General features: G+C 36.4%; 4 protein-coding genes across 11 annotated transcripts; 3 read left to right on the forward strand and 1 right to left on the reverse strand.

Annotated features, from left to right (window-relative positions):
• Positions 1 to 35: 35 nt before the first annotated feature.
• Positions 36 to 14,644, reverse strand: LOC104098245 (uncharacterized). Of its 8 annotated transcripts, XR_011413702.1 has the most exons (7): positions 14,544 to 14,644; positions 14,255 to 14,439; positions 12,348 to 12,502; positions 12,082 to 12,244; positions 10,354 to 10,570; positions 943 to 1,031; positions 36 to 238 (listed from the first exon to the last, which is right to left on the reverse strand). XR_011413702.1 is itself a non-coding variant. In XM_070195019.1 (6 exons), exons 3-5 carry the CDS (start codon positions 12,483 to 12,485, stop codon positions 10,371 to 10,373), a joined length of 501 nt encoding a protein of 166 aa, XP_070051120.1. In that variant the 5' UTR covers positions 12,486 to 12,502; positions 14,255 to 14,439; positions 14,544 to 14,644; the 3' UTR covers positions 767 to 1,031; positions 10,354 to 10,370. The 8 variants fall into 8 exon arrangements, 7 of the variants coding, with proteins under 7 accessions (XP_070051120.1, XP_018627000.1, XP_009603213.1 ...); XM_070195019.1 differs by lacking the exon at positions 36 to 238 and having other exon boundaries at positions 767 to 1,031; XM_018771484.3 differs by lacking the exons at positions 36 to 238; positions 943 to 1,031 and having other exon boundaries at positions 10,211 to 10,570; positions 14,269 to 14,439.
• On the forward strand, positions 2,446 to 6,991 carry LOC104085735 (uncharacterized). The gene is made up of 7 exons (XM_009589848.3): positions 2,446 to 3,568; positions 4,524 to 4,979; positions 5,028 to 5,494; positions 5,587 to 5,905; positions 5,972 to 6,087; positions 6,333 to 6,465; positions 6,726 to 6,991. Exons 1-7 carry the CDS (start codon positions 2,446 to 2,448, stop codon positions 6,989 to 6,991), a joined length of 2,880 nt encoding a protein of 959 aa, XP_009588143.2.
• LOC138891366 (uncharacterized) lies at positions 6,763 to 9,258 on the forward strand. The gene is made up of 3 exons (XM_070195018.1): positions 6,763 to 8,477; positions 8,565 to 8,683; positions 8,773 to 9,258. The coding sequence occupies exon 1, from the start codon at positions 7,079 to 7,081 to the stop codon at positions 7,997 to 7,999; it is 921 nt and encodes a 306-aa protein (XP_070051119.1). The 5' UTR covers positions 6,763 to 7,078; the 3' UTR covers positions 8,000 to 8,477; positions 8,565 to 8,683; positions 8,773 to 9,258.
• LOC138904386 (uncharacterized) lies at positions 8,144 to 9,189 on the forward strand. The gene is made up of 2 exons (XM_070192888.1): positions 8,144 to 8,485; positions 8,773 to 9,189. The coding sequence occupies exons 1-2, from the start codon at positions 8,144 to 8,146 to the stop codon at positions 9,187 to 9,189; spliced, it is 759 nt and encodes a 252-aa protein (XP_070048989.1).
• Positions 14,645 to 26,968: the final 12,324 nt, after the last annotated feature.

Here is a 26,968-nt window from a genome sequence, read left to right on the forward strand (position 1 = left end):
TGGCTCGCACATGCATGGTTCAGATTTTCTGAGTACCTAACCAAAACTTTAAAGTAATGAATGAAGTAGTAAGGATCATTTAAAACCCTTTGAAAATTTTTAAACAACCGATAAGTACAAGTGTAATCTTCTAATATCCTTCCGCACGTGTAATCCAACTCCAGGATTTATGCATGGATTTGAATTTATTTTCTTCTTTTTTAAAAAAAAAAATAAAGAAAGCTCAACAGGAGCGCACCTGGAAATAAAGGAGAAAGATTAGGCTCAACAGACTAATGAAATGTTAGTCATATGAAGAGAGAAAGTGGGCGTGCAAACGAGCTCACTAAATTTGACTTGGATACTATGTGAAAGAGTCTTTAACATCCCACCCAAAACTTCAAGGCAAAAGGGTGGCTCAGGACCATTTATACATTTTTGGAAACTTGATATTACTAAGGAGTGACAAGTGCAGCATTCTAACAATTCTGTTAAGCAAAATCTTTGTTTGTTATTGAGATTATACTAGTTAATAACAAACTATTACTGAGTGAAAGTAATTACTTTTAATAAATAATGTTATACTATTATTAGTTTTGATAGTCAAACACACTTGTATTGATTTATGATTCAAACCAAGCAAAGCACTTTTTGAGATGCATTGGGCGATCCTCACTGGACAATGGTGGAAAAGGTTGATGGAAATAAGAGCATGCTTAACAAGGTCGGGGCTCAAAATTTGAAAGCGGTAAACTTTAATTCACAGACCTAAAAATGCATCAGCATATAAAAAATGAAAACAACTACTGAAGCATATCAATTACTCCTACTTAGGGGTATGATACAGGCTATATCCTAGTCATCCTGGTTACATGTTCCGAGTCCAACACAAGTTGACAACGGTTTATAGAGTTCAACAGTATGACTAACTACTAAAGATGCAAAGCAAGGTAGCATTATTACCTGTCAAAGTCAACCATTAATTAAGAAATGAAGACTGGAAGATTACCATCATTGACTTTTGTTAGGAATCTCACGAAATTCTAGTGCTCCTGCAAGTGGGAGGTCACCAGACGCATATTAGAATTTAGAACCAGCGACCAGTTACAAAATTGACTCCTCTGGTAATGATAAGTCAATCATCAAACCAAGTACAAGAATAAATCTAAGAGAAGCAAAGTGTTTCCTTCAGCTTTATGCTTTTATAGCAACTTCCTTGCATTTTACGCCTGTGAGGGAAGCAAATGGTGTATTTCCATTAAGACAAATTAATGGTAAAAGTCATGTTGATAACTCTGGGCAGGAACCTTTAATCTTGGAAAGGAATAAGGATAGCGATATTCACATAAAGATGCAGTATACGTTCCAAACAAAGTACTCTCAATTGTTATGAACAAAATAACGATTGAAAAAAGTAGAGCATTGGTTGGAGAACGAGAACTATTAGAAGAATTCTTGATGTCTGCCTATGAAGGACCAATGACAAAGATAGAATTATGATTTCTAGGACATTGTCAGAAATTTTTATTAGAATGTGCTAAAATAAAAACCAATGCACTTGATGGATTTCAACCAAGCAGCCACCCATGACCCAGGCAACAATTACTTAATAAGGATTCCCACAGACAGTGACAAATAGGCCAAGTTACAGAGACCTATCTTAATGGACAAAGTGATAGCCGCTCCCCAAGGAGGCATGAAGTTTTTAAAATGTACATGCTTCATGAAGGGAGTTTCTGCAGCTTGGAGAAATGCACATTGGTGGATTTATTCAATCTGATGTCTCCCCTTTCCCCTCTTCTGATAGACCCTTAATGTCAAGCCCAGATCCTGGTTGAGCTTACTAAGTGTTGGGCCTTTTCTTATTGGGCCATCTTTCATTTTTACACTTCAGGGAACCAGCCCTTATCCGGATATTTTCAATTTTAGCCACATTCATTTGTACATATAAATAGAGCTAGTTGACTCTATTTTTAATTAATGGATCAATTTCTATTTACCCTATCGTCTCTCAGTTCTTCTCTCTCACCGACTTAGGCGATTAGGGTTATCTACTTGATCCAATTCTCAAATTTCTCGTTGATTTCATAAGTTAACATGGTATCAGAGCATTGATCCGAGTTGTCCGCAACGCTCTTCATCACTTCATCGGTTTGGTTCCTTTGGTTTCGTCAATCACGGTCTTCCGTGACGATTTCGATGGTTCAGACAATGTTTGGGGCTTTCTACAAATTTTGCCTCTGCAAGATCAGGTTTCACTTTCCTTGTGCTCAATCAAGGAATTCCGGTAACATCCCTTTGATTCCCCACAGTGATTGATAGATTGTTCAAGTTTGTGCCCTAATTTTGAAAATTGTTCATATCTGTGTTTGGTCTTCTGTGTATTTGATATGAAACGTTGGGATTGAGACATTGTTGTATATGTGAAATAGTTTCAATCTCTATTTTCGACTTTGATTTGCACGCATGGCCCCAGATTCGACTTCTACCTCCTCACCTACGCATACTGTAATTCCCCCTAGTACCTCACTTGATCCTTCTCATCCGTTGTATGTGCATGCATCAGATAATTCGGGAGTTACACTGGTAACTGTCCCTTTCTCTGGTACTGGGTATGTATCTTGGAGAAAGAATGTTCTTATTGCTCTATCTGCGAAGAACAAGGTTGGGATGGTTAATGGGAGAATCACTCAGCTACCTCCTGACTCTCCTTTGTATGATCACTGGCTAAGATGCAATGACATGGTGTTTGCATGGTTGAGTAACTCAGTGTCTAGGGATATTGCTGATAGTGTACTTCACTGTGACACTGCAAGGGATCTTTGGAAGGATATAAAGGAGAGATATGGTCAATCTAATGATAGTAGATACTACCAAATTCAAAGAGAAATTGGTGGAGTTTCTCAGGGTTCTAGTGACATTGCTAGTTATTACACTAGGTTAAGAAAATTATGGGATGAGTTAAAAACTGCTTCATTTGGTCCAGCTTGTACCTGTGGAGCAGAACCACAGTGCAGTGAAGGACAAAAACTCATTCATTTTCTTACTGGGTTGAATGAAACATACTCCAATGTTAGAAGTAACATTCTTATGATGATTCCTATGCCTTCTTTGAGTAAAGCCTATTCAATGTTGCTACATGATGAGAGTCAAAGGGAAATTCAAACTTCAGGATCTTCATTTCTTTCTGAATCAATTTCCTTTCATGCCAAATCTACTCATGTTCAAAATAATTCAACAAACAAGTATTACTCTCAGAAAATCAGTTTTGAGAATAAAAGGACAAACATTGTGTGCAAATACTGTAGAAAACCTGGTCATTCTGTTGACAAGTGTTATAGGCTGCATGGGTTCCCTCCTGACTTCAAATTTACCAAAGGGCAGAAGGTTGTAGCCTGTGTTCAGCTTGATGACCCTAGAACTGATTCTCTTTCAGCTCCTGAAGCCCTGCCTGGAAGTCCAGTCCATGGGTTCATTAAAGAGCAGTATCAACATCTCATGAGCCTATTCCAACAGTCTCAAGTATCTGTTGCAACTCAGGATCCCAGCATTGCCTCTTCTGCTATGGGAGCATTTGATTACAGTGCTTGTACAACTACTTGCAATCATGTTTCTTCTATCAATAAAGCTGATCTTTTCTGGCATCAAAGACTAGTGCATATGCCATTTAATAAAATGAGATCTATTTCAGTTGTTTCTGATAAATTGTCTTCAAAAAAATCTTTTATTTGTTCCCTTAGCTAGGCAACAAAGACTCCCATTCCTTGATAGCACTATCAAGTCCACTCACTCCTTTCAACTTATACATATTGATCTATGGGGTCCTTATCATACAAGGACATATAATGGTTTTAGGTATTTCTTGACTATTGTTGATGACTTTTCAAGAGTGACCTGGACATACTTACTTTCCTGTAAGAGTAATGCTTTTTCTATTATCAAAGCTTTTGTTTCCATGGTCTAGAATCATTTTAACTCTAAAGTTCAAACAATTAGGGGTTTGATAATGCATTTGAGCTAGGCTCCAGTGCTCAAATCTCTTCCTATTTTGCCGATTCTGGTATTTTTCACCAAACCACAATTCCCCACACTCCTCAACAAAATGGGGTTTGTTGAGAGGAAACACAAACATCTCTTGGAAACATCAAGAGCACTTTTTATTTCAATCTAAACTACCTGTCAAATATTGAGGTGATTGTGTGCTTACTGCCACCTACTTGATCAATAGGTTTCCCTCTAGTGTTTTACACAACTTGTCACATTTTGAGAAACTTCATGGTCATCCTCCTACATATTCTCATCTAAGAACCTTTGGTTGTCTTTGCTTTGCTACCTTGCCAAAGGTGGGTAGGGATAAATTCTAACCTAGAGCATCTCCATGTATTTTTCTAGGTTATCCTTTAGGAAAGAAAGGGTATAAATTGCTCAATCTTACGTCTCATTCCATCTTATTCTTCAGGGATGTCATTTTTCATGAGCATATCTTCCCTTATCATTCATCATCTCCTCCTACTGCTTTCCTATTTCTCCTGATCCCTTTACAGACATTTCACCTACTGCTACAACTTCTGCACCTTCACCTGTTCAGGTTCCTCAACCTGCTTCACCAATGGCTTCTTCTCCTCAAGCTACTCATTCCTCTTCTCTTTCTATTGTTCCTTCTTCTATACCCCTTAGGAGATCCACTAGAGAATCTAACACACCTGTCTATCTTCAAGACTATGTTTGCTACACAACCATTCCCACTTTTCCTGTGAATTCCAAGGTTACCTCTATTGAGATTCACATGCATGAACCTCAGTTTTACCATCAAGCAGCACCTCATCATGCCTGGCAGGATGCTATGATTAAAGAATTTCAAGCCTTGGAGGCAAATCATACTTGGGACATTGTCCCTTTGCCTCCCGGGAAGAAGGCCATACCATGCAAATGGGTCTATAAAATCAAACAAAGTTCCGATGGTTCAATTGAGAGATACAAAGCTAGATTGGTGATTAGAGGTGATTCTTAGAAAGAGGGCATAGATTATTTTGAAACTTTCGGTCCAGTTGTCAAGATTACAATTGTCAAGTGCCTTCTCACCTTAGCAGTCAAGCATGGTTGGGCAGTCCACCAGTTGGATGTCAACAATGCTTTTCTACATGGAGATCTCCATGAAGAGGTGTACATGAAAATTCCTTTGGGTTTGAGTGTTGCTCCTTCTTCCTCTGATCCTTCTTTAGCTTGCAAATTGAAGAAATCTCTCTATGGTCTAAAACAGGCTTCTAGACAATGGTTTGCAAAGCTCTCACAGTCTCTCCTTTCCAGAGGTTACTCCCCTAGCAAGAACGGCTCTTCTTTGTTCACCAAAATCACTGCCTCCTCCATTGTCATTTTGGTAGTATATGTGGATGATATCCTTTTAGCTGGTGATAATAGTCAAGAAATTGCAAACTTGAAAGCCTTTTTAGATCAACAGTTCAGAATCAAAGATCTTAGTTCTGTTCATTATTTCCTTAGTCTTGAGGTCTCTCTGGTACAAGATGGTTATATAGCCCATCAACACAAGTACACAAAGGATTTCACTGTCAAGAGGCTAAGCCTGTTACTACTCCTCTTGATCCCCAGAACAAGCTTTATATTGATTCTGGTGGTTCCATTTCTGATCCTTCTATCTATAGAAGGTTGATTGGCAAACTGAATTTCTCACAGCACACCAGGCCTGACATCTCCTTCTTTGTTCAACATTTGAGCCAGTTTCTGGTGTTTCCTAAAGTTCCTCATATGTTGGTTGCACTACATGTTCTCAGATATCTTGCCAATGACCCTGCTCAGGGTGTCTTACTCAGCAACTCTTCTGATTTCACCCTCAAAGCTTACTCTGATTCTGACTGGGCTGCCTGCCCTATCTCAAGGAGATCTGTTATTGTATATTTTGTTCTTCTTGGTAATTCTCCTGTTTCTTGGAAGTACAAGAAGTAGCCTATTGTTTCCTTAAGCTCTGCTGAAGCAGAATATAGAGCTTTGAGACAGGTGGTTGCTGAGGTTTCCTGGCTGCTTAGGCTTCTTGCTGATATGGGTTTGTCTATTACTTCTCCTGTTTCTATTTTTTGTGACAGTCAAGCTGCTGTACACAGTGTTTAAAAAAGCGCTCGCTTCATCGCTTTAAGAGAGAAGAGAGGCGAAGCATGAAAGGCAGCGCTTCAGCTTGCTGAAGCGACCCAGGTCAGTAAAAGCGACCGCTTCTCTGTAAAAAGCGAGAAGCGGGGAAAGCGAAGCGAAGAGAAGAAGCGTCCGCTTCTCTGTATTAAAATACTCAACCCTATTTTATTAAAAACAAGTTTTTTTGATTAAACACTGATCTTCAACAACAGCGACTAGTATTCTTCAACTTCCAACAGCAACGACTTCTTCTTCATCTACTTCTGATTTCTGAAAGAATCTCAAATCATCAACTAGGGTTGTTCTTCTTCTTCTTCTTCAACTTCAAGTTCAAGACTTCAACAGGTATGTTCTGAACTTCTGATTTCCATTCTTCTTCTTCTTCTTCTTCTTATTCTTTTTCTTTCTAAACGTCCAAAAAGCAGCGAAATGCTGGCGAATTTTTTCCAGAATTTTACTGCCCAATTTTTCCAGAATTTTACTGCCCAATTTTTCCAGAATTTTACTGCCCAATTTTTCCAGTTATTATCAGATAATTCCTATGATTTTTTATATCCTTTATAGTTTATTCTTAGTTCTTATTGCCTTTCTTATGTGTTATGTAGTTGTTCTTTTAATGGCTCCAAAAGAAGATAGGAAAGATCCGGCTTGGGCTTACTCTGAAAGAGTTTGCGAGACCAACAAGATGGCAATTAGATGTCTTTTTTGTGACAAGATTTCAAATGGAGGAATCTATCGTCAAAAAGCGCATCTAATCGGCGGTGATCCAAATGTCGCATCTTGTCCTAAAGTTCCATCGCATGTGAAGGAAGATTTGAAAGCATTCCTTCATAAAAAGAAAGAGTTAAAGACTCAACTGATTCATGAATAAGAACTGTATAATCTTGATGACGATGATGAAACAGAAGAAGGTGACGATGCTTCGTCGCTTCCACCAAAATCACAAAAGCGGGGAAGGATGCAACCAATGTCTTCTAGTTGTGGATCTACTGGCAAGACCAAAGGTCCTATGGATTGTTACTTCTCGCAAAAATCTGGAGATAAGGAAGGAAAAAGTGGTAATCCTCAAATTGATGCCAAAACGATTTTGAGGGATCGTGCAATTACAATGTTTGCGCGGTGGATGTATGATGCAGGTCTTTCTTTTAATTGTGTTAATTATACTGACACTTTTTCTGCTTTTATTGAGGCCGTAGGTCAATATGGTCCAGGAATGAAGCCTCCAACATATCATGAAGTTAGAGGGCCATATCTAAAAAAAGAGGTAGCAGAGGTGAACAAAATCGTGGAGGAGCACAAAGTAGAATGGAACAAGTTTGGTTGTTCCATTATGATGGATAAGTGGACGGCGAGAAATGAAAAAATGATCATCAATATCTTGGTGAATTCTCCTAAGGGAAGCCTGTTTCTTGAGTCCGTTGATGCAAGCGACTCTTCGACTGATTCAACCAAAATGTACTCTTTGTTCAAGAGTACAATAGACTCTATTGGAGCAGAAAATGTTGTTCAAGTTGTCACGGACAACGCCAGTGAAAATGTTAAAGCTGGAGATTTGATGTCTGCTGGGTACCCACATATTTATTGGACTCCGTGTGCAGCACATTCCATTAATTTGATCTTTAGTGACTTTTTCAAGGAAAGACCCTTTAGTTCAATCTTTAATCAGGCAATTAGAGTGCATTCCTATATTGTTCAAAGGCCTTTGTTATTGAATATGATGAAGAGATTCACTAAACAAAGAAGCTTGGTGAAACCCGCAAAGACAAGATTTGCTACTGCTTTCTTGACTTTGCATAGGATGTATGAGCAAAAAAGCAAATTGAAGAAGTTGTTTGTTTCAGATGAGTACACTAACAATGCCTATGGAAGGGAAGCTTGAGGGAGAGAATCTGCAGATATTATACTTTCTCCTTCATTCTGGAACAATGTGGTTCATGCATTGAAGATTGGTGGTCCTTTAGTTAAAGTGCTTCGTTTGGTGGATGGGGAGAAAAGGCCACCAATGGGCTACTTGTACGAAGCAATGGATAGGGCAAAGGAGGCTATTCAAGTCTCGTTTAGTGATCAAAGAAAATACAAAAGAGTCTTTGAGATCATAGATAAAAGGTGGGATAGTAAGCTTCATAGCCCTTTGCATGCAGCTGGACTTGTTTTGAACCCGGAACTGTTTTATGACAATGAAGAAAGGATTCTAGGAGATGAACCTTTGTGGAATGGATACTATGAATGTATTGAGAAGTTGATACCTGAAGAATCCGTGCAAGATAAAATAACAGAGCAATTTAGTATTTATAGGAACGCTGAGCAACTTTTTGGAAAAAACATGGCGATTAGACAAAGAAAGACGAAGTCACCAGGTGAGCGAGTGCTTATATGTTGTTTTATAGTTAATAAGTTATTTCTTTATCAATATTATGTTTTGAAAATTTGTTCTACTTCTACAGTTGAATAGTGGAAGCAATATGGCCATTCCACTCCGGATTTACAAAAGTTTTCCATCAAGGTTCTAAGTCTAACATGTAGCTCATCCGGGTGTGAAAGGAATTGGAGCGTGTTTGAACATGTAAAAACTAAGAAGAAAGATTTAGTATATTGAGATAATTAAATTATATCTCAATTGTCCTAAACTTACTAATTACTTATTATTTGCAGATTCATACCAAAAAAAGGAACAAACTAACCTTGAAGCGTCTCAATGATCTAGTATTCATTAAGTACAATAGAACATTGAGGCGTCGTTACAACGCTCGCAATGTAATTGATCCAATTAGTTTGGACAGCATCGATCATGCTAATGAATGGCTAACTGGAGTCCCGGAAGATCATGCAGATGAAGAAGTATTTGAGGAAACTTCTGATTTCACTTGGGGTGATGTTGCGGAGGCGCGTAGAATTGGGGAGAGGATTTATGGTTTGAGAGGGAGTACCTCAACTTCAAGTTCACAGAGGAAGGGAAAAGAGGCAGCTACTTTGTCCCTAGTTGATGAAGAAGAAGAAGTTGAAGAAGATGACGAGCAATATAATAATGATAGTGGAATACAAGAATTTGACAATCTTGTAGAAGAATAGGATGCTCATTTTGTGCTTTAATTGATACTACTATTTAGTTTTTATATTGAAGTATTGAACATTTGCTTACAATTACATGTGTTGTCTATGCAATATATTTTATTTTTAAAAAAAAATTCGCTTCACTTCAAAAAAGCGAGCGCTTCGCTTCTCGCTTCTCGCTTTAAGCGAAATGGGGTTTGTCACTTTTTCTCGCTTCATGCTCTTCACAACACTGGCCGTACATATTGCCAGAAATCCAGTTTTCCATGAGCACACCAAACACATTGAAGTGGATTGTCATTATGTTAGGGATGTTCTTTCTTCTGGGGTGATCTCTCTTTAGCATGTGCATACTTCTGCCCAACTAGCTGATATGCATACCAAGGCCTTAACTAGTGTTCCTCATCACAGACTTTTATGCAAGCTTGGTGTTCAATCACCCTCAATCTGATGTCTCCCCTTTCCCCTCTTCTGATAGACCCTTAATGTCAAGCCCAGATCCTGGTTGAGCTTACTAAATGTTGGGCCTTTTCTTATTGGGCCATCTTTCATTTTTACACTTCAGGGAACCGGCCCTTGTCCGGATATTTTCAATTCTAGCCACATTCATTTGTACATATAAATAGAGCTAGTTGACTCTATTTTTAAATAATGGATCAATTTCTATTTACCCTATCGACTCTGAGTTCTTCTCTCTCACCGACTTAGGCGATTAGGGTTATCTACTTGATCCAATTCTCAAATTTCTAGTTGATTTCATAGGTTAACATCTTCCCTGTTGAATTCCGAACCATACACCCTCAATGAATTTAAACATAAACAATGCTGTCAAGCATAGAGGTGGTGTTCCCTTATGGTTTCAAGTAATACATCAACAAGACTGTTAGAATAAGCAATGCATCTACATATAGCCACCAGCTAATACCTAAGAAATTTCAGGCATGAGACAGTCAGAACGTTGCCAAACTAACTTCCAACAACAGTACAATGAATATAGCAAAATAAAGTAGTGCCCAGAAACTGGTAGCATACCCGAGTATTATCATTTAATATCATCCCTTCTATTGAAACCATTATAGTTATGTACAAAAAGAGAATTGGTGATACTTATTAACATGATTGTCGCAAACAAGGGAAGACATAATACAAGTTCTTGCAGCGGTATTGCAAAAGATAACTCACGAATTGTCCATTAGAACTCAAGTTGGTCCTATGGAATTGGATGCATCAGTGTCTTTGGAAGACTTCGAGTCTTTATTTTTCTCCATGGTTTGTTGAATACCTTCTTGATATCCTTGTATGAAACTTTTAAGTGCATCTTTATATGCAGAAGCTCTTGTCATGTAAACTCGTTGCAATGCTGGTCGTAGTGTCTCCATTCCACCTCGTGCAGCCACAGCTAGGAAAAAAAGAGCAAAGGTTTCATAACTCAATTTAGAAATGATTTCGACACGACTGAAAGGACTTATCTACTAATTGAAGAGACCACAAGAAATATACAACGATATAATTGAAAGTGTTAGGCAATCGCTATGCAGTTAAAAAATTTAGATGGAGAGCAATAAATTATCGCAAAGTTTTTGTGAAAATAAGATATCCAGCATCTTGCAGCATGTTATACTTGCGAGGTGGCTTACGGCCAAAAAAGTAGAGAATGTCAAACAGTAAAAACAAATACTTTCCATAAAACAAGCATGGGTAATTGAGAATTTTAAGATGGATAGATGATAAAGTAGTGAGAAATGCCACAAATAATTAACAAAAATAGATACTCCTATAATGTTAAAAATCAACTGGAAATTAGATTATAATGTTAACATGCAACTGTACTATCATTATTAATTAGAATTACGAGACCAATATTTGATAAGGAAAGAGGTAATCAAAGAGAAAATGAAACAACAGAACTAAATGGATGAAACGGACTCTTAGAAAATTGTCGAAACCTGACAAAATTATGGTTGCATCAAGTCACCATTAGGTGCTTGAACATCAAAAGGTCATCAGAGCATCAAAAAGTATGCAAGAAATCTTCTAGTTACTTTTCCCACGATCTAATTTACCAAAAAGCTTCAATCCTCCATTTTACAAATACTTACCAATATGAGTCAGACAATGATAATTCAATACTTCCAACCTATGTTGCTCAGACCCTTCATAAATCCTATTGCACCCATGTAGATCACGATTTGGGTGTGGGTGTTGGATCCACAACGGATTTGGTCAACATACCTCAGGGTTTTAACGACATCTATGACCAATATGTATAGATTGTTTGATTTGATTTTGGGTTTATGTCATTCATATAAAGTATGATAACGCTTTGCTATTGCACGAGATATCTTATGAATAAACTATTAGGTGTTTATAAGGATTAAATTTTATTAGATTTAGTTCAATAACTTTAATTAATTGTAATACATAGTTATAGTCGTCATGCTACACATCTATTGACTGTGTCCCAGCACCCGTATCCGCACTCGGATCCATATCCCCGAATACTAAAATTTACGTGATAAAGAATTCAACCTCTAGATTTGCACCCGTATCGGGTGCCCACACCTGAGTCCGAGCAATATAGCATCCAACCAGTTTTAACATCAAAAGGTCATCAATCAAAAAAGTATGACAAGAGATCTCCTCTGAACCTACTTTCCCTTATATGATCTAATTTTCTCCTTGTATGATCTAATTTTGAGAAAAGTATCACTCCTATCATTCATATAGAGATACCATTTGTACCAGAAAGAAGCAGAGGGGCAGTCCTGGAATGTATACATGGACATATCTTTTATAATAACTTGGGTAAAAAGTATTGCCATTGATCTAGCATATATCTGGTAAAGCATCCGCGTATAAAAATGTAAGAAAAACAATCATATATGAAAGATAACTGGTCAGGTATTTTACCTAGATCCTCTATTGTTGAGGGTTCCTTCTCCTTTCTGCTACCATTTTCTTCATCCGACTCGTCTTCAATCTCACTCTTCTTTTTGTGATCATTGGGCCGAAGTTCAGGACCAATGTCCCTCACCCAGCTTGCAGCATAAAGCCTAGACGCTTCCTTCAGCACCTGAATCAAAATTACCAAGAACAAACAATAATCACTGGTAAATGCATCACCATAATTCATTATCAAAAGATTTCACCAGAAAGAAAATAAAAAGAACACTCACAAGATAGCGCTCCTTCAAAGTTAGTTTCCTACGTTTTTTGATGTGGGGAGGGTCCGGTAAAGATGAAGGAAAAGCAATCTCCTTCAGATCATATCGAACATAATCAGATACTTTCCTCCAAACTATCTTCAGCTTCATTTTGAATCTTGAATTACCTTTACATATAATGCATAAACTCCAAGTTAGTTCATGATCAAACAATATAAATACCTACATACACGTATGCATGCATATATATGTACTAAAACTAGAGGAATTATTTTCTATTATAATGGTCAAATAACTGTTCACGGAATGGAATGTGAGAAATAAAAGGTCTTCAGAAACTGGTCCTCTCTCTGACCCAAGAACTACTTACTTTCCTTAAAAAATATATATAACTGACGAAAAGGTGCAAGGCAGAGAAACTCATTTTCACTGTTGAATCAACTTATAGCAACAATCATGATGGATCAAAATTATGTCTCCTTGATTAAAGCCTCCTTTTTATGTTTATTGCGAAAATAAGTTCTAATTAACATCCTAAAGTCATGTATGAGACTTATTAATCCATTGTTAGATGTTTACAGTCTACTAACGAAGAAATCATTACATGTTTGTGTGTTTATGCACGCGCTACCATTAAAAAGATTGTAAATGGAACGACAACAAGAGTGCCACGTTGCCAGTTCAATTCATATGTTTTCTTTACCCCAGATACCTTCATCAGCAAAAGAGACAACTACTGCTTGAAGAGTTCAACCTCTTTCGGGCAATTTATCAAACACTTTGTAATCACAATAAAATCTACAGAATATGAATTCCTACATGCACTATTACCGCCGATTGTGGTTTGTCATTGGAAATTGGAATGAAATGAAACGGAAGAAGGAGATGCGCGAGATAACTCACCAATAGAAAGCGGCTCCGCAAAAGGAGATTTGCGCACTTTATATTTGTCAGAAATTTAAACTAACAAACTTTGGAATTTTAGTTTCTTTTACTGCCAGCGTAAAGTGTAAAAACTTTTAATATATTCCAAATAAGGCCTCATACCTGGGGGCTGGGGGATCACAATTTGATTTTGCTCTATGCTCGACCTTTTTCTTCAAAATAAAGGCAACGCAACAACGTTTAATTACTTATAACTCGTTCTATACTTGATATTCCTTCTTTTTCTTTTTTGTTAAAATTGGTCGCACTAATTATAGTCCACGCACCAGGTAGGCATAGGTTTAAGGAGTAAAATGTTCGCTACAAAAGATGTTCATTCTCAAGCTAAACCAAAAATATTTAATATTATTACAAAGGTGTTTTAAGGAGTAAAATGCTCACTACTAAAAGATTTTCATTCCGGAGATTCAAACCCAAAAAATTTAACATTATTACAAAGGGGCGAAGCACACAATAAAAGTTTTAGAATACTACGAAAAAGTTCAATAAAGTTAGATTGCTCGCATGCCATCACCAGTTGAAATAAAAATATTTTACAAAATTCCTTCCGATTTCTAATTTTTCAGATAATAAATAAAAGTTGATAAAAAGAACTAGAACAGAGTCAAATCCAAAGGAAATTTTATGCAATTGAATCTAGATTGTTTTTACGTCATGAGATTTAGTAGTTTCATTGTACCAATATTCAAAATCGATCTAATGCCCATTGAATTTCTCATATATATATATATATATATATATACACACACATACATAATTTCTCAAGGATCTTGCTCTCCCTTCAGAACGACGACTTATTCACCTAGCAAACTTAAAGAAATCAGCACTCTTAGCGGATAAAAATCGTTAAAGTACTGGACAAACAAACTATTAAAATAAATAGAAACATGGCTACTAGAGAAATACTTATAAATTAATTCAACCATTTCATTTATTAGAATATAATTAAGAAGTATAAGTAAAAAAGTTTTCACCTGAACTAACTTACAACTGTTGCCTTATATGAGATAAGGTGCAGATCCAGATGAAAATATTCAGGTGCTATGGTAGATTGTAGATCAAACTGACTAGTTTAACTGCCAGTTTTCTTTTCCTCCTTCACTCATCGCCACTTTTTACTTTACTCATTACGCGCACATAGAAAACAAACCAGCGCAACCTGCAAGCACCATCACTAAAATTATTTCTATATGAAGCTTTCCAAGAAAATAATGAAAGCGATTTATATTATTAAGAAGTATGACAAGTTTTCTGGAATATCACCCTTCACTCTGGATGTGATATTAAGAACAAAATAAGAATAAACCTGCGAGTTCACTAATTAAAATGGCTTCTAAATACATTGTCATCTACCTGCTATTTTCTTTTTCTTCATATTTCATATCTTATCAACTTTAATTTTTATTTGTGGGGTCTAAATTTTCAACAGATTACTAATCAGACAGAGAAGACAAAAAATTTTAATAAGTTTGAGTAGCCTTCAATCTACTAAGGAAAATAACAACTCTTTCAACCCCTCGATCTGCATTGTGATGACCCAAAATGTCATCTTTAAATTTAATAATGAATTCTGTATTCTAAGACCTCGTAAAGCACTATTTATTATTACTCGACTTGGGTGCACAGTCCATAAAATTTTTCGGAAAGTTTTTATGTGAAAAATAGATTAAAATGTGAATTGGAGCTTTAAAACTCAACTGAGTTGACTTTGGTCAATATTTTGAGCAAACAGACTCGGATAAGTATTTTGACAGTTCCGGTAGGTCCGTATCATGATTTGGGACTTGGGCGTATGCCTATAATCAAATTCCGAGGTCCCTAGCCTAAGATATGAAATTTTGATGAAAAATTAAAAGTTTGAAAGCTTAAGGATTTTTAAGAATTTACTGATATTGAATTTATTGACACCGGGTCCGTATTTTGGTTCCGGAGTTCAGTATAGGTCCACTATAATATTTAAGACTTGTCTGCCGAATTTGGTGAGAAACGGAGTTGATTTGACGTGATTCGGACGCCCGGTTGTGAAAATATAAGTTTTAAAGTTTTCTTAAAAATTTCCTTTGATTTGGTGTCCGATTCGTAGTTTTAGGTGTTATTTGGAAAATTTGATCGCACGAGCAAGTTCGTATAATATTCTAGGATATGTTGGTGTATTTGATTAAGCTCCTGAGGGGCTCGGGTGAGTTTCGGATGGTTAACGGATCAAATTCAGACTTAGAAGAAAAATTTAAAATTTCAGCCTTCTAGTGTAATTGCATCTGCGGAACTTGACTCGCAGGTGCGACCACGCAAATCACAATGGACCTCACATATGCGCAAGGTTCGCAGAAGCGGACAGGAAACTCGCACAAGCGAGCTTGCAGGTGCGAGCCGAGATGCGCAGAAGCGGAGGCTGGGCTGGTGACTGTGGAGCACAGATGCGGAAGACATCTCGCAAGTGCTGACACGCACCTCCGCGTGGGTGATCGCAGAAGCGTAAATTTCGTAGAAGCGAGGGAAAAAATCAGCAGAAGCGGTTCAAATTCCGCAGGTGTGAGACTCCTGGACAGAATGTTAAAAACAGAGAAGTCCGAGATTTTGTCATTTTTGACATTTTCAAAAGCGGGTGAGGCGATTTTTGAGCGAGAAATCACGGAAAATTTTGAGGTAAGTCCCTTGTGAAACCTTTCTACTCCATAATATTGAATTATCAACGAATAATCCGACTAGATTATATGTTTTTGAGATGAAATTAGAAGTTTTGGGCCTAAGGATTTCAAAATGAGAATTTGAGATTTGGAGGTCAAGTTGATGTCGGATTTTAGTAAAAATGGTATGGTTGGACTCGTGGTTGAATGGGCGTTCATATTTCGTAACTTTTGCCTGATTCCAAGATGTGGGCCCCACAGGCCAATTTTGAGTTAATTTCTGATTTTATTGAAAAATGTAGTATTTTCTTATAGAACTGATTCTATAATTTTTGTTGATTGTATCGAATTAATTATGACTAGATACGAGTCGACCGAAATCGGAAAATCAAGGAAAAGGCGTACTACTTGGTTAAATTGGAGCAAGTCGAGGTAAGTGACTTGTCTAATCTTGTGGGGGGGGAAAGTTTCCCTAGGATTGGTATTAATTGTAATGTGGTAAAAGTCGTGTACACGAGCTAAATATGAAGGATTATGTTTTTAAATTGTATAGATCACTGTTGCATATTAATTAAATTATTAAATCTTGTTATATTCTCTATCATTGATTTGATTTATATACTTTAAATTTTCTTGACCTTTTTTCTGCTAATTGTTTTACCTGTTTAGTTGGAACTTGATTTTTTTTATTCTGTGCATTATTTGAAGGTTGATTTTATTTAAATTAAATATTATTAATATGAAGTATTTGATATTTTAAAATTTGGTATTGAAGCAACGTATTAAAAATTTTAAAATATTATTTTGCTGAATTATTTATTCCTGAATATTTTTGTAAGATTTTCGTACTCATTGTGATGGAGTCGTGAGCTCTTTATTGTAGAAAAATATTATTGATGATTTATTTTGGTATGAGCCGTGAGCTCTTTATTGTGAAAAAATATTATTGTTGAATTATTTTGGCAAGTTAAATTATTTGAGCACTTGAGGTGCATATTGCGATATATTGTGATATTGAAACGCTGCGGTGGTATAAGGTCTAGGTATTGAAACGTATGTGGTGAGATAAGGGTGACTTGATACGCGTGGCTAGTAGGGAAACTACTAGAAGTTATGCAGTGTGATAAGGATGGCTAAAACGCGGGATGCTATTTCGGGAAAGATGATTTCTTTAAAATAAATTGTGAAGGCTCCCGCGGTGAGATAAGAGAAATGAGATATTGTGAATTTATTATGATTTGGGACTACAAGGCGGTACCTCGGGAGTGCCCTTGTTGATATTGATTTATGACCATAGTTGCCTTTGATTTTGTTGTGATTTTTCTTAAAGTTGAAAAGAAATTATGTTTTGTTCCACGAGCTATTATTTGCCATTATTTGTGTAATTAAAAGGTGACCTACTACTTGATTCATTTTCATTATTATTTTATTTTATTATATTGTGAAATATTTTACCATGCCATTTATTATTATTTTTCAGTAGGGCCTGACCTGACCTCGTCACTACTCTACAGAGGTTAAGCTTGGCACTTACTGGGTACTGCTGTGGTGTACTTATACTATGCTTCTGCACATCTTTTTGTGCAGATCCAGGTATTTCTTACCAGCCTAGACATTAGTGAGTACCTGTGCACGAAGACTTTGAGGTATATCTACCAGCGTCCGCAGACTCTGGAGTCCCCTTCTATTATTGTTATGTTGCTTCCTTATTTTCTTAGACTCTGTTATATAGAGACATTGAAGATAAATCCTTAGAAGCTTGTGACTTATTTATACCAGGTTTTGGGAGTTGTAATTATATAAAGTTTTAGATTTCTATTTTTATTCCGCATTTATAGGCTTACCTAGTGTTAGAGACTAGGTGCCATCACGACATCCTATGGAGGAAATTTGAGGTCGTGACAAGTTGGTATCAGAACACCAGGTTCATAGGTGTTGTCACACCCCTTTTTTGCCCCACAAAAGATATATGTGTTATGGTTTATTGTGGGTTAAAGAGTTTTTCCAATTAAAGTGACAAATTTGAATAGGGATTATTTTATTTACAGAGTCGCCACTTGGAATTAATTTTTTGGGTGTTCCAAGTCACCTTTTATTTGAATCCCTAATCAAAGGAAGGTTTGACTCTATTATTATTGGTCTGCAAAAATAAAGTCTGGATAAGGAATTCTGTTGACCGGGGAGAAGGTGTATGGCATTTTCCGAGTCCCGTGGTTCTAGCACGGTCGCTTTATTGACTACAACTTGGCTTGAATTAACTTTAGATAAACTGTGATTTGTTGGTTTTCATGTTTTATCTGTCCGCTTTTATATTAAAATATGGAATTATCTTTGAAACGAATCACGTCTGTGCATCTGTTTTGTTTATTGTGCCAAAATCATGTCACGTGTACGTGCACGCAATTAATGGTATTTTTATTATATTTAAGGTTGTTCCGCCTAAAGTTGTGCGAACGCATACCTTGATTTTAGTTTTGGGAATCATAATTATGTCACGCGAACGAACATAATCACGAAGATTCAATTAATTATGAGTACGCCTAAAGCATTCTAGCGCATTCATGATTTGTTTTTTTCCTAAGTTTGAGATTATTGTGAAGACCATGAATTATAGAATTACTTGTGGAAGAAGTGTATGATTTTAGATATTTGAATAAATAAACCATCATATACCAATATCCTACAACCCAACAATTGAAGCCCAAACTCATTAGGGTCCAAATCTTCCCAACTTTAAAGCAAGTTTGAATACCATATTTTCAAAAAATATGATTAAGCATATAACATTTAAGGACTAACTTACATTATTATTTATAAAGTTTAAAGGCAAATAAATAAAATCACATAAAATAAGATAAAAAGAACAGAGGGAAGAATAAACCTTTAATGCAAAATTTCCAATTAAATAAGTCTCCAAGAACAGGTACAATAACTTAGACGAACGTCGAACAAGCATAAGCGACGAATAACATCAAACCTAGTGAACAGAGCTCCAGCGGAATCCTCGACCTCGACTATTGACTTCACTTTTTGGCGTGTAAAAAAGGATATTATGAAATATTTTTGTTGGATTTTGGGTGATGACTTGCTGGATTGTTTGAAAGAAAGACGAAGAAAGAATGACACGAGTAGAAATTCCCTTAGCGTAGAAGAAGAAAAAATAATTTGTCTCAATTCTCTCCTTCCTTCTTTTTTTTCTCCTTCTCCCTCCCCCTCTCTCCTCACATTTCTCTTCTATTTATAAAAAAAATTCGGAATTGTTTCAGATTTTTTATTTTATTTTTTAATTAAAAAGAATTCTCACTTCCCATTTTTCTTCTTTTTAAAAAAAAAAAATAATTCCTCACTTTCCTTTACTTTTCTTTTTTTAATTTCCCACTTTTTACTTTTCTTTTTTTTTATTTTTCACTTATTTTACTTTTTTTTTTTTTAATTTCCACTTATCTTACTTTTTTTTTTTTTTTTAATTTCTACTTTCTTTTACTTTTTTAAAAAAAAATTTCAGCTACCTTTACTTTTATTTTTTAATTCCAACTTCTTTTACTTTTCATTTTTTAAATTTCCATATTCTTTTACTTTTATTATTTTAATTTTTCACTTACTTTTACTTTTTAAAAAAAATAATTTCCACCTACTTTTACTTTTACTTTTTTTATTCCATACTTTTAATTTTCCTATTATTTTATTCCCATCCGAAAATTAAAAAAAAATATTTAATTTTTTCGGGTATTTTTTTGAAATTTATTTTATTTAAAAATAAAGATAAAAAATAAAAATAATATTAATACTAATAATTTGACCTTTTAATTTTTTTTAATTCTTACCCTATATAAAAAAAATATAAAAAATCTAAAAATATATATATTAATTTCTAAAAGTAATTACATAATAGAAGGTGGTAAAAATTTAAATATAGTCAAAAATTAGGTGCTCACAGCTGCCCCTCTTTACTTGGAAACATGAAGAGTTTTCAAGAAAAGACTAGGTGAGCCATGTGACTAATGTTTGACCAAATCGTTATTTAAAAGGAAAAGAAATAAAAGATAGGGTGCAATCGAGTCCTGGTTTTGGACAGCCTACATATCCCGGGTTATAAGGGAATCGGGTCACATGTAGTTCAAGGAGAATGGTGGAATGATTAGTTGAGGAGTCGAGTAAGGTTCTGTCGAGGCTCCAGTCTGCGGTCCTGCTATTATATCAAAATAAAAAAAAGAAACTCAACAAGCCTATCAGCTATGAGTTACGAGATTCCTATATATGAGTCTTCTGAACTTGATCTTGAGTCTTGACTAGTTCTTCATGCAGACTCTCATCTAAACCTTGATGATCGCTAGCTGTAAGTGCTAGTTCATTGTTCTATATCTTCTTCTAATCAAAACGGGACTCCAATGCTCGTGGCTTCAGTCATGTCTTGAGCATTCCACATCTTTTTAACTACTTTTGCATTTTGGATTCACCTATTTTTTTTTCTTTTATTCTGAATTGAGACTTCTTCTTTTGGCCATCTCAAACCCTGTGCCTCGAGGTAAAACCTACTCAGACACTAAAACAAACAAACGAGCGAAATTTTTCTGCCCCAGTTTGTACTAGGAAAATTTCGTGAGTTATTGTAACAAAATTCAAAACTAGTTCTTTATTGAAAGAAATAAAAGGTTGCGAATGGTGTATCCCGAAAATAAATCAGAGACTAGGGAATGAAGACCCTATATCTAAAATGAAAGAAACTAGGGAGTGAAAACCCTATATTTGAAAAGCGACTAGGGATTGGTGTACTGATAGAGTTAAGGAAATGTAACCAGGGGATGGCACCCTGTATTACGGAAAAGAAATGTAACCAGGGATTGGTGCCCTGTATTACTGAAATAAAAATGAATCCCCTGGGCGAAAAGGTTCTACCTGGGTTAAACTGCGAAAAGCGAGCCTGACGAAGAGTACTTCTACCCGGAATATGAGCTGAATCCCCCTAGGCGAAAAGTTTCTACCTGGGTTAAGCTACGTAAAATAACCTGAGCGAAGAGTACTTCTACCCGAAACTATAAGCTGGATCCCCCTAGGCGAAAAGGTTCTACCTAGGTTAAGCTACATAAAATAATCCTGGGCGAAGAGTACTTCTACCCGGAACTATGAGCTGGATCCCCCTAGGCGAAAAAGTTCTACCTAGGTTAAGCTACGAAAAACAACCTGAGCGAAGAGTACTTCTATTCGGAACTATGAGCTGGATCCCCCTAGGCGAAAAGGTTCTACCTGGGTTAAGCTACGAAAAACAACATGAGCGAAGAGTACTTATACCCGGAACTATGAGCTGGATCCCCCTAGGCGAAAAGGTTCTACCTGGGTTAAGCTACATAAAATAACCTGAACGAATAGTACTTCTATCCGGAACTATGAACTGGATCCCCCTAGGCGAAAAGGTTCTACCTGGGTTAAGCTACGTAAAACAACCTGAGCGAAGAGTACTTCTACCCGGAACTATGAGCTGGATCCCCCTAGGCGAAAAGGTTCTACCTGGGTTAAGCTATGTAAAATATCCTGAGCGAAGAGTTATACTCGGAACTATGAGTTGGATCCCCCTAGGCGAAAAGGTTCTACCTGGGTTAAGCTATGAAAATGAGAGGTATGAACAATAGTGATGCATGCTAAAAATAAAAGAAAGTGGAGATTTTGAGGAAACTTACCTTTGGTGACATTCGTCTTTTAGGAGTTGCCATTCTGCACTGCTTTGTTCCTGTGCAAACAAAGAAACATTGTGAGTTTTAAAAGTGGTGGTCGGTTTGTGGCCTTGATGTCTTTGGTAGCTTGGCTTTGTGCCCATCTTCTTTTGATGATGATTTAAACCTGCCACTAGATATTTCGTGAATACCACTTGCATTTCTGGCCCCAGAGAGCCTTTGACTTTTCAAACTTTTACATGACGGTTGGTCGCGTGTAACTTAACCTTTTCAACTTTATTTTGCCTTTGTGGCATTTCACTTTCGACTTCTTTCCTTCAAAACTTTCAATTCCAGAGCATTGGGGAACCTTTGGCTTTTCAAACTTTGCCAAAACAGTTAGCCATTTGGGACTTAACCTATTCAAGTTCATTTTGCCTTGTAGGCACTTTCAATTTGATTTCCTCCTTTCGAGAGTTTTTGATTTCAAAGTATCAGCCACCATGGCCAATCGGGGTTGACTTGATGCCCCTTCCAAGGCTGGGTGCCTATTGAATATTAGCTTGTATCAAACGAAAACCCTGTAAATCAGTCTTGTTATCCCTTCTTTGCCTTAGTTTTGGAACAGAGTTAGACCAAAAGGGATTCAAAGAACAACAAACAAAGAAATGGACAATGAATTTAGACAAGAGATATCCCTTTCGGGGGAAGGAAAGAAGGACTTATCTGGAGTATATGCGGATTTCAATGAACATGCCATGCCTTTTGGATTGGATGCCCGATCTATGTCCAATGTACGACTCTCAGAAATTCATCACAACTTTTGCCTTGAAACCGAGGAACCTTGCCTAGGACTGTGTCAATGCCAATGGGTGTGAGGATCCTCTTTTCGATCGGTGGCGCCCTTTGCGGGTTTTCACCAACTGACCTCTCTGATTTCTTATCTCGCCATCGCCTTATAGTGCTCTTTGCGAGTTTTCACTAACAAGACTCTCATTTTGGTTTCTTTACTCACCATCGCCTTGCAGTGCCCGTGAGGGTTTTCACTAATAAGACTTTCTCATTTTACTTCTCTCATTTTGTGGTATCAGATCCAAGTGACTGTATCCTCCAATTCTTGAACATTCTCGTTGATTGATCGGGAGGACTTGAAAAGGATTTGGGTAAAAAGATTTGGATTGAGTTACAACTTTGGAACCTTTCAGGCGAAACCATCGCCAAACCATTGTAACATCTGCCCCAGTTTCAACTTTTGGGAAAATGTGGTTTTTTGTTTCGGTGTGACTGAACCCCAGAGAGAGACTGCCTACGTATCCTTTCGGAATCAAGTCAAACGTAGTTCAATATAACAAGAACTGTTTTTTTTGTTTTTCTGTCTGTTTTGTTTTCTTTCTCTTTCCTTTTCCTTTTTTCTTCTTCTTTTTTTCTTGTTTTTTTCTTTTCAATAACTCCTTCAGGTTCCAAAGAGGGTAATCAAAGAAAGGTAACTGGCTCAAAGGGTTGGCAAAAAGGGTTAATGGTGTTTGGGTAGCGAGAATAAAAGCCTTCGTCATTTCAATAAAAGAGCATTAAAGGTGCGTGAAGGGTCAAACATAGTACCTTTTTGACTGCATCAATTTGGAGCCAATTTCCTTTAGCTTCTTCATGATGCGGGAGGATACATCTCAGAACGAGTTGCTCCACTTCAAATTTTCTGGGCTGCACTTTCTTATTGTAGGCACTAGCCATTCTTTGTTGGTACAACTGCTCGTGACAAACTGCGACAAATTTTTTTTCATCAATCAGTGTCAATTGTTCCAATCAATTCTTGACCCAATCTTTATCCTCAATCTCGGCTTCAACAATGACTCGAAGAGAGGGAATTTCAACTTCTTCTGATTTCATTCGGACTTGGTCTGGCCTACTGTTCCAATGCTTTGTTTATTTTCTTACAAGCCTTATCTTCAACACATTCTGCTTCTTGATTCATTATTTCGAGGACTGGCAGCATTTTAGGATCTAGACATGAAGTCCGAAAGCATGTCATGTCATTAAAATCTGCATTAACAGAACTGAAAAGAGAATAAGAAAGGTGACAAGATTAATAAAAGAGACATTCAATGAAATATTAATTTCATTTGATTTGATTGTTTTTGTTTTTTTTTTTTAAAAAAATTTAAAGATAGAAGGGTTTACATCACAAAGTAAGACAATAAAAGTAAAACGTCCGCATTACACTCTGAAATAATCCGGACACAGAAAAGATAGCAAGACCGGCTACCGAGACTCCCATCTGATAGAGAACTTTTCAAGTTTGGCGCCCATTTTTAGGTTTCTCTTCTACCGCAGAAATGGCTACTGTGGCTTTTAGTGCTGGATCAAATTCCTCATCTTCATAGATCATTCCGACTACTGACCCATTGGTGTGAGTAGGCAGAGGATTGTTCATCATATTAGAGGCCTCTTCATTCCTAAGCACTATTGCCTTGACCTCGATGAGGTCTTCCACTGCTCTCTTAAGAACCCAACAGTCTTCTGTATCATGTCCCACTGCTCCAGAGTGGTATTCACATCTAGCATTAGTCTGGTGCGCCGATTCGGGGCTACTGAATGCAGTAGACCTAGCCTGACTAGCTTTTTGGAACAAGCTCGAGTATGATTCACCAACAGGGATGAACTGATTCCTTCTCGGGAGGCTCTCCTTTTTTTCTATTTTTTTTTTTTTGAATTTTTTTTTTTCATACCTTGATTTCTTTTTTCTTTCTCTTTTTGTTGTTTTTCGCTCTTTGTTTTTCTTTGTTATTTTTTTTGTCACTCTTTTCTTTCTTTTTCACTCAATTTTTTACTTCTTTTTTTTTCGGTTTATTTTTTCACTCAATTTGTTTATGGCTATGATCGAATTCGATGGGGATTGCCTACGTATCATGACGCCGCATGAATAAGATCATTACGTAGTTCAGGGAGATCAGAAATAAAATAGATAAACTAACTCTTTTTTTATCTCATACAAATAATCCGACAAAATCTCCTAGCAACGAAAACATTTTCAATTTTGTTTTCCAACTTCGAATTTTTGTTTTGTTTTTGAGAATTGGTGTAAGAAAGACTACTAAAGAAGAAAGAAAATATTTTTGGATTTTGAATTTTGTTTTTTTTTTGGTAAAATTTCAAAAGAAAGAAAATATGTTTTTGGATTTTGATTTATTTTTTGAATTTTGGGAGAAAGACTTTTTTTTTTAAAAAGGAAGAAAATATTTTTGGACTTTTGGATTTGATGTCACAAAGAAAAACTTCTAAAGAAAGAATTAAAGGAAAATATCTTTTTGGATTTTTGAAAATTGGGGGCCGGAACCGATGAGGTTTGCCTACGTATCTCACATCCGGTGAGAATCAGACCCGCGTAGTTCGGTTAGTTTTGACACAACAGTGAAAACATGATTTTTTTGACTCATTTTGAAATGACTTTTATTTTTCTCTTTTATTTTCAAAATATTCGGCAGAGTTTTTAGATTTTTCAAATACCGAAATTTTTGGAAACCGGATGAATTTTCTCTCTCCTACTTCTCACTTCTACTTTTTTTCAATTTTCTGTATTTATTCTAGCAGTCGGTCAACATGCAAATCATATCAAACAAAATGCACTAATATCACGTAGGTTGCATCATGATGGTCTTTTATTTTTGGGTACACGTGTCATAGACGGACCCAACCCCTATGTTGAGTCTCCAAAGTTAAATGCACGTGATACAAACAAACGTTCCTACTAGGGATCCGACATGGGGCTATGTTATTCTAGGTTTAAAATCCTGGGGGTTATTTTAGACCTGGCTTACCCAAGCGGACAACTCGAGCCGAGGTGGGGGCAATGTACCGGGAGCACGAAAGTCTACCCAGCCTAGTTACTGATCCAGCCTCGTTCTATTTGGTATGACCTCTAACAGAATAGTAGGCCACGCGCACGTGTGCACTATAAATTCAGAAGACTCGGAAGGGAGGCGTAAGAAGGCAGTTTATATAGTTCAAATAATATCAAAGCGGTAAATGAGCGGCAATTAGCACATTAGGCCCCAATAAATCACAATATATAAAAAATTAATAAAGCCAAATAAAAGTCAATATGTACAAGCTCGAATTCTAGTTGAGATTCCCCAGCGGAGTCGCCAGAGCTGTCACACCCCTTTTTGCCCCACAAAAAATATATGTGTTGTGGATTATTGTGGGTTAAAGAATCTTTTCAATTAAAGTGACAAATTTGAATAGGGATTATTTTATTTACAGAGTCGCCACTTGGAATTAATTTTTTGGGTGTTCCAAGTCACCTTTTATTTGAATCCCTAATCAAAGGAAGGTTTGACTCTATTATTATTGGTCTGCAAAAATAAAGTCTGGATAAGGAATTCTGTTGACCGGGGAGAAGGTGTATGGCATTTTCCGAGTCCCGTGGTTCTAGCACGGTCGCTTTATTGACTACAACTTGGCTTGAATTAACTTTAGATAAACTGTGATTTGTTGGTTTTCATGTTTTATCTGTCCGCTTTTATATTAAAATATGGAATTATCTTTGAAACGAATCACGTCTGTGCATCTGTTTTGTTTATTGTGCCAAAATCATGTCACGTGTACGTGCACGCAATTAATAGCATTTTCATTATATTTAAGGTTGTTCCGCCCAAAGTTGCGTGAATGCATACTTTGATTTTAGTTTTGGGAATCGTAATTATATCACGCGAACGTATACATAATCACGATGATTTAATTAATTGTGAGTACGCCTAAAGCATTCTAGCGCATTCATGATTTGTTTCTTTCCTAAGTTTGAGATTATTGTGAAGGCCATGAATTATAGAATTACTTGTGGAAGAAGTGTATGATTTTAGATATTTGAATAAATAAACCATCATATACCAATACCCTACAACCCAACAATTGAAGCCCAAACTCATTAGGGTCCAAATCTTTCCAACTTTAAAGCAAGTTTGAATACCATATTTTCAAAAAACATGATTAAGCATATAATATTTAAGGACTAACTTACATTATTATTTATAAAGTTTAAAGGCAAATAAATAAAATCACATGAAATAAGATAAAAAGAACAGAGGGAAGAATAAACCTTTAATGCAAAATTTCTAATTAAATGAGTCTCCAAGAACAGGTACAATAACTTAGACGAACGTCGAACAAGCATAAGCGACGAATAACATCAAACCTGGTGAACGGAGCTCCAACGGAATCCTCGACCTCGACTATTGACTCCACTTTTTGGCGTGTAAAAAATGATGTTATGAAGTATTTTTGTTGGGTTTTGGGTGATGACTTGCTGGATTGTTTGAATGAAAGACGAAGAAAGAATGACACGAGTAGAAATTCCCTTAGCGTAGAAGAAGAAAAAATAATTTATCTAATTCTCTCCTCCCTTCTTTTTTTCTCCTTC

The sequence above is a fragment of the Nicotiana tomentosiformis genome, chromosome 2, assembly GCF_000390325.3.
Source record: "Nicotiana tomentosiformis chromosome 2, ASM39032v3, whole genome shotgun sequence".
NCBI lineage: Eukaryota > Viridiplantae > Streptophyta > Magnoliopsida > Solanales > Solanaceae > Nicotiana > Nicotiana tomentosiformis.

Excerpts from the sequence above, each read along its gene's own strand:
- LOC104085735 (XM_009589848.3), top strand. The coding sequence starts at position 2,446 with ATGGCCCCAGATTCGACTTCTACCTCCTCACCTACGCATACTGTAATT. Across the intron at positions 3,569-4,523 it reads AGCATTTGATTACAGTGCTT|ACATTTCACCTACTGCTACA; the intron begins GTACAACTACTT and ends ATCCCTTTACAG. Across the intron at positions 6,466-6,725 it reads CAAGTTCAAGACTTCAACAG|TTGTTCTTTTAATGGCTCCA; the intron begins GTATGTTCTGAA and ends TGTGTTATGTAG.
- LOC138891366 (XM_070195018.1), top strand. The coding sequence starts at position 7,079 with ATGCAACCAATGTCTTCTAGTTGTGGATCTACTGGCAAGACCAAAGGT.
- LOC138904386 (XM_070192888.1), top strand. The coding sequence starts at position 8,144 with ATGGATAGGGCAAAGGAGGCTATTCAAGTCTCGTTTAGTGATCAAAGA. Across the intron at positions 8,486-8,772 it reads CGAAGTCACCAGGTGAGCGA|ATTCATACCAAAAAAAGGAA; the intron begins GTGCTTATATGT and ends TATTATTTGCAG.
- LOC104098245 (XM_070195019.1), bottom strand. The coding sequence starts at position 12,485 with ATGAAGCTGAAGATAGTTTGGAGGAAAGTATCTGATTATGTTCGATAT. Across the intron at positions 12,245-12,347 it reads CTTTGAAGGAGCGCTATCTT|GTGCTGAAGGAAGCGTCTAG; the intron begins GTGAGTGTTCTT and ends ATTTTGATTCAG. Across the intron at positions 10,571-12,081 it reads CTCAACAATAGAGGATCTAG|CTGTGGCTGCACGAGGTGGA; the intron begins GTAAAATACCTG and ends TTTTTTTCCTAG.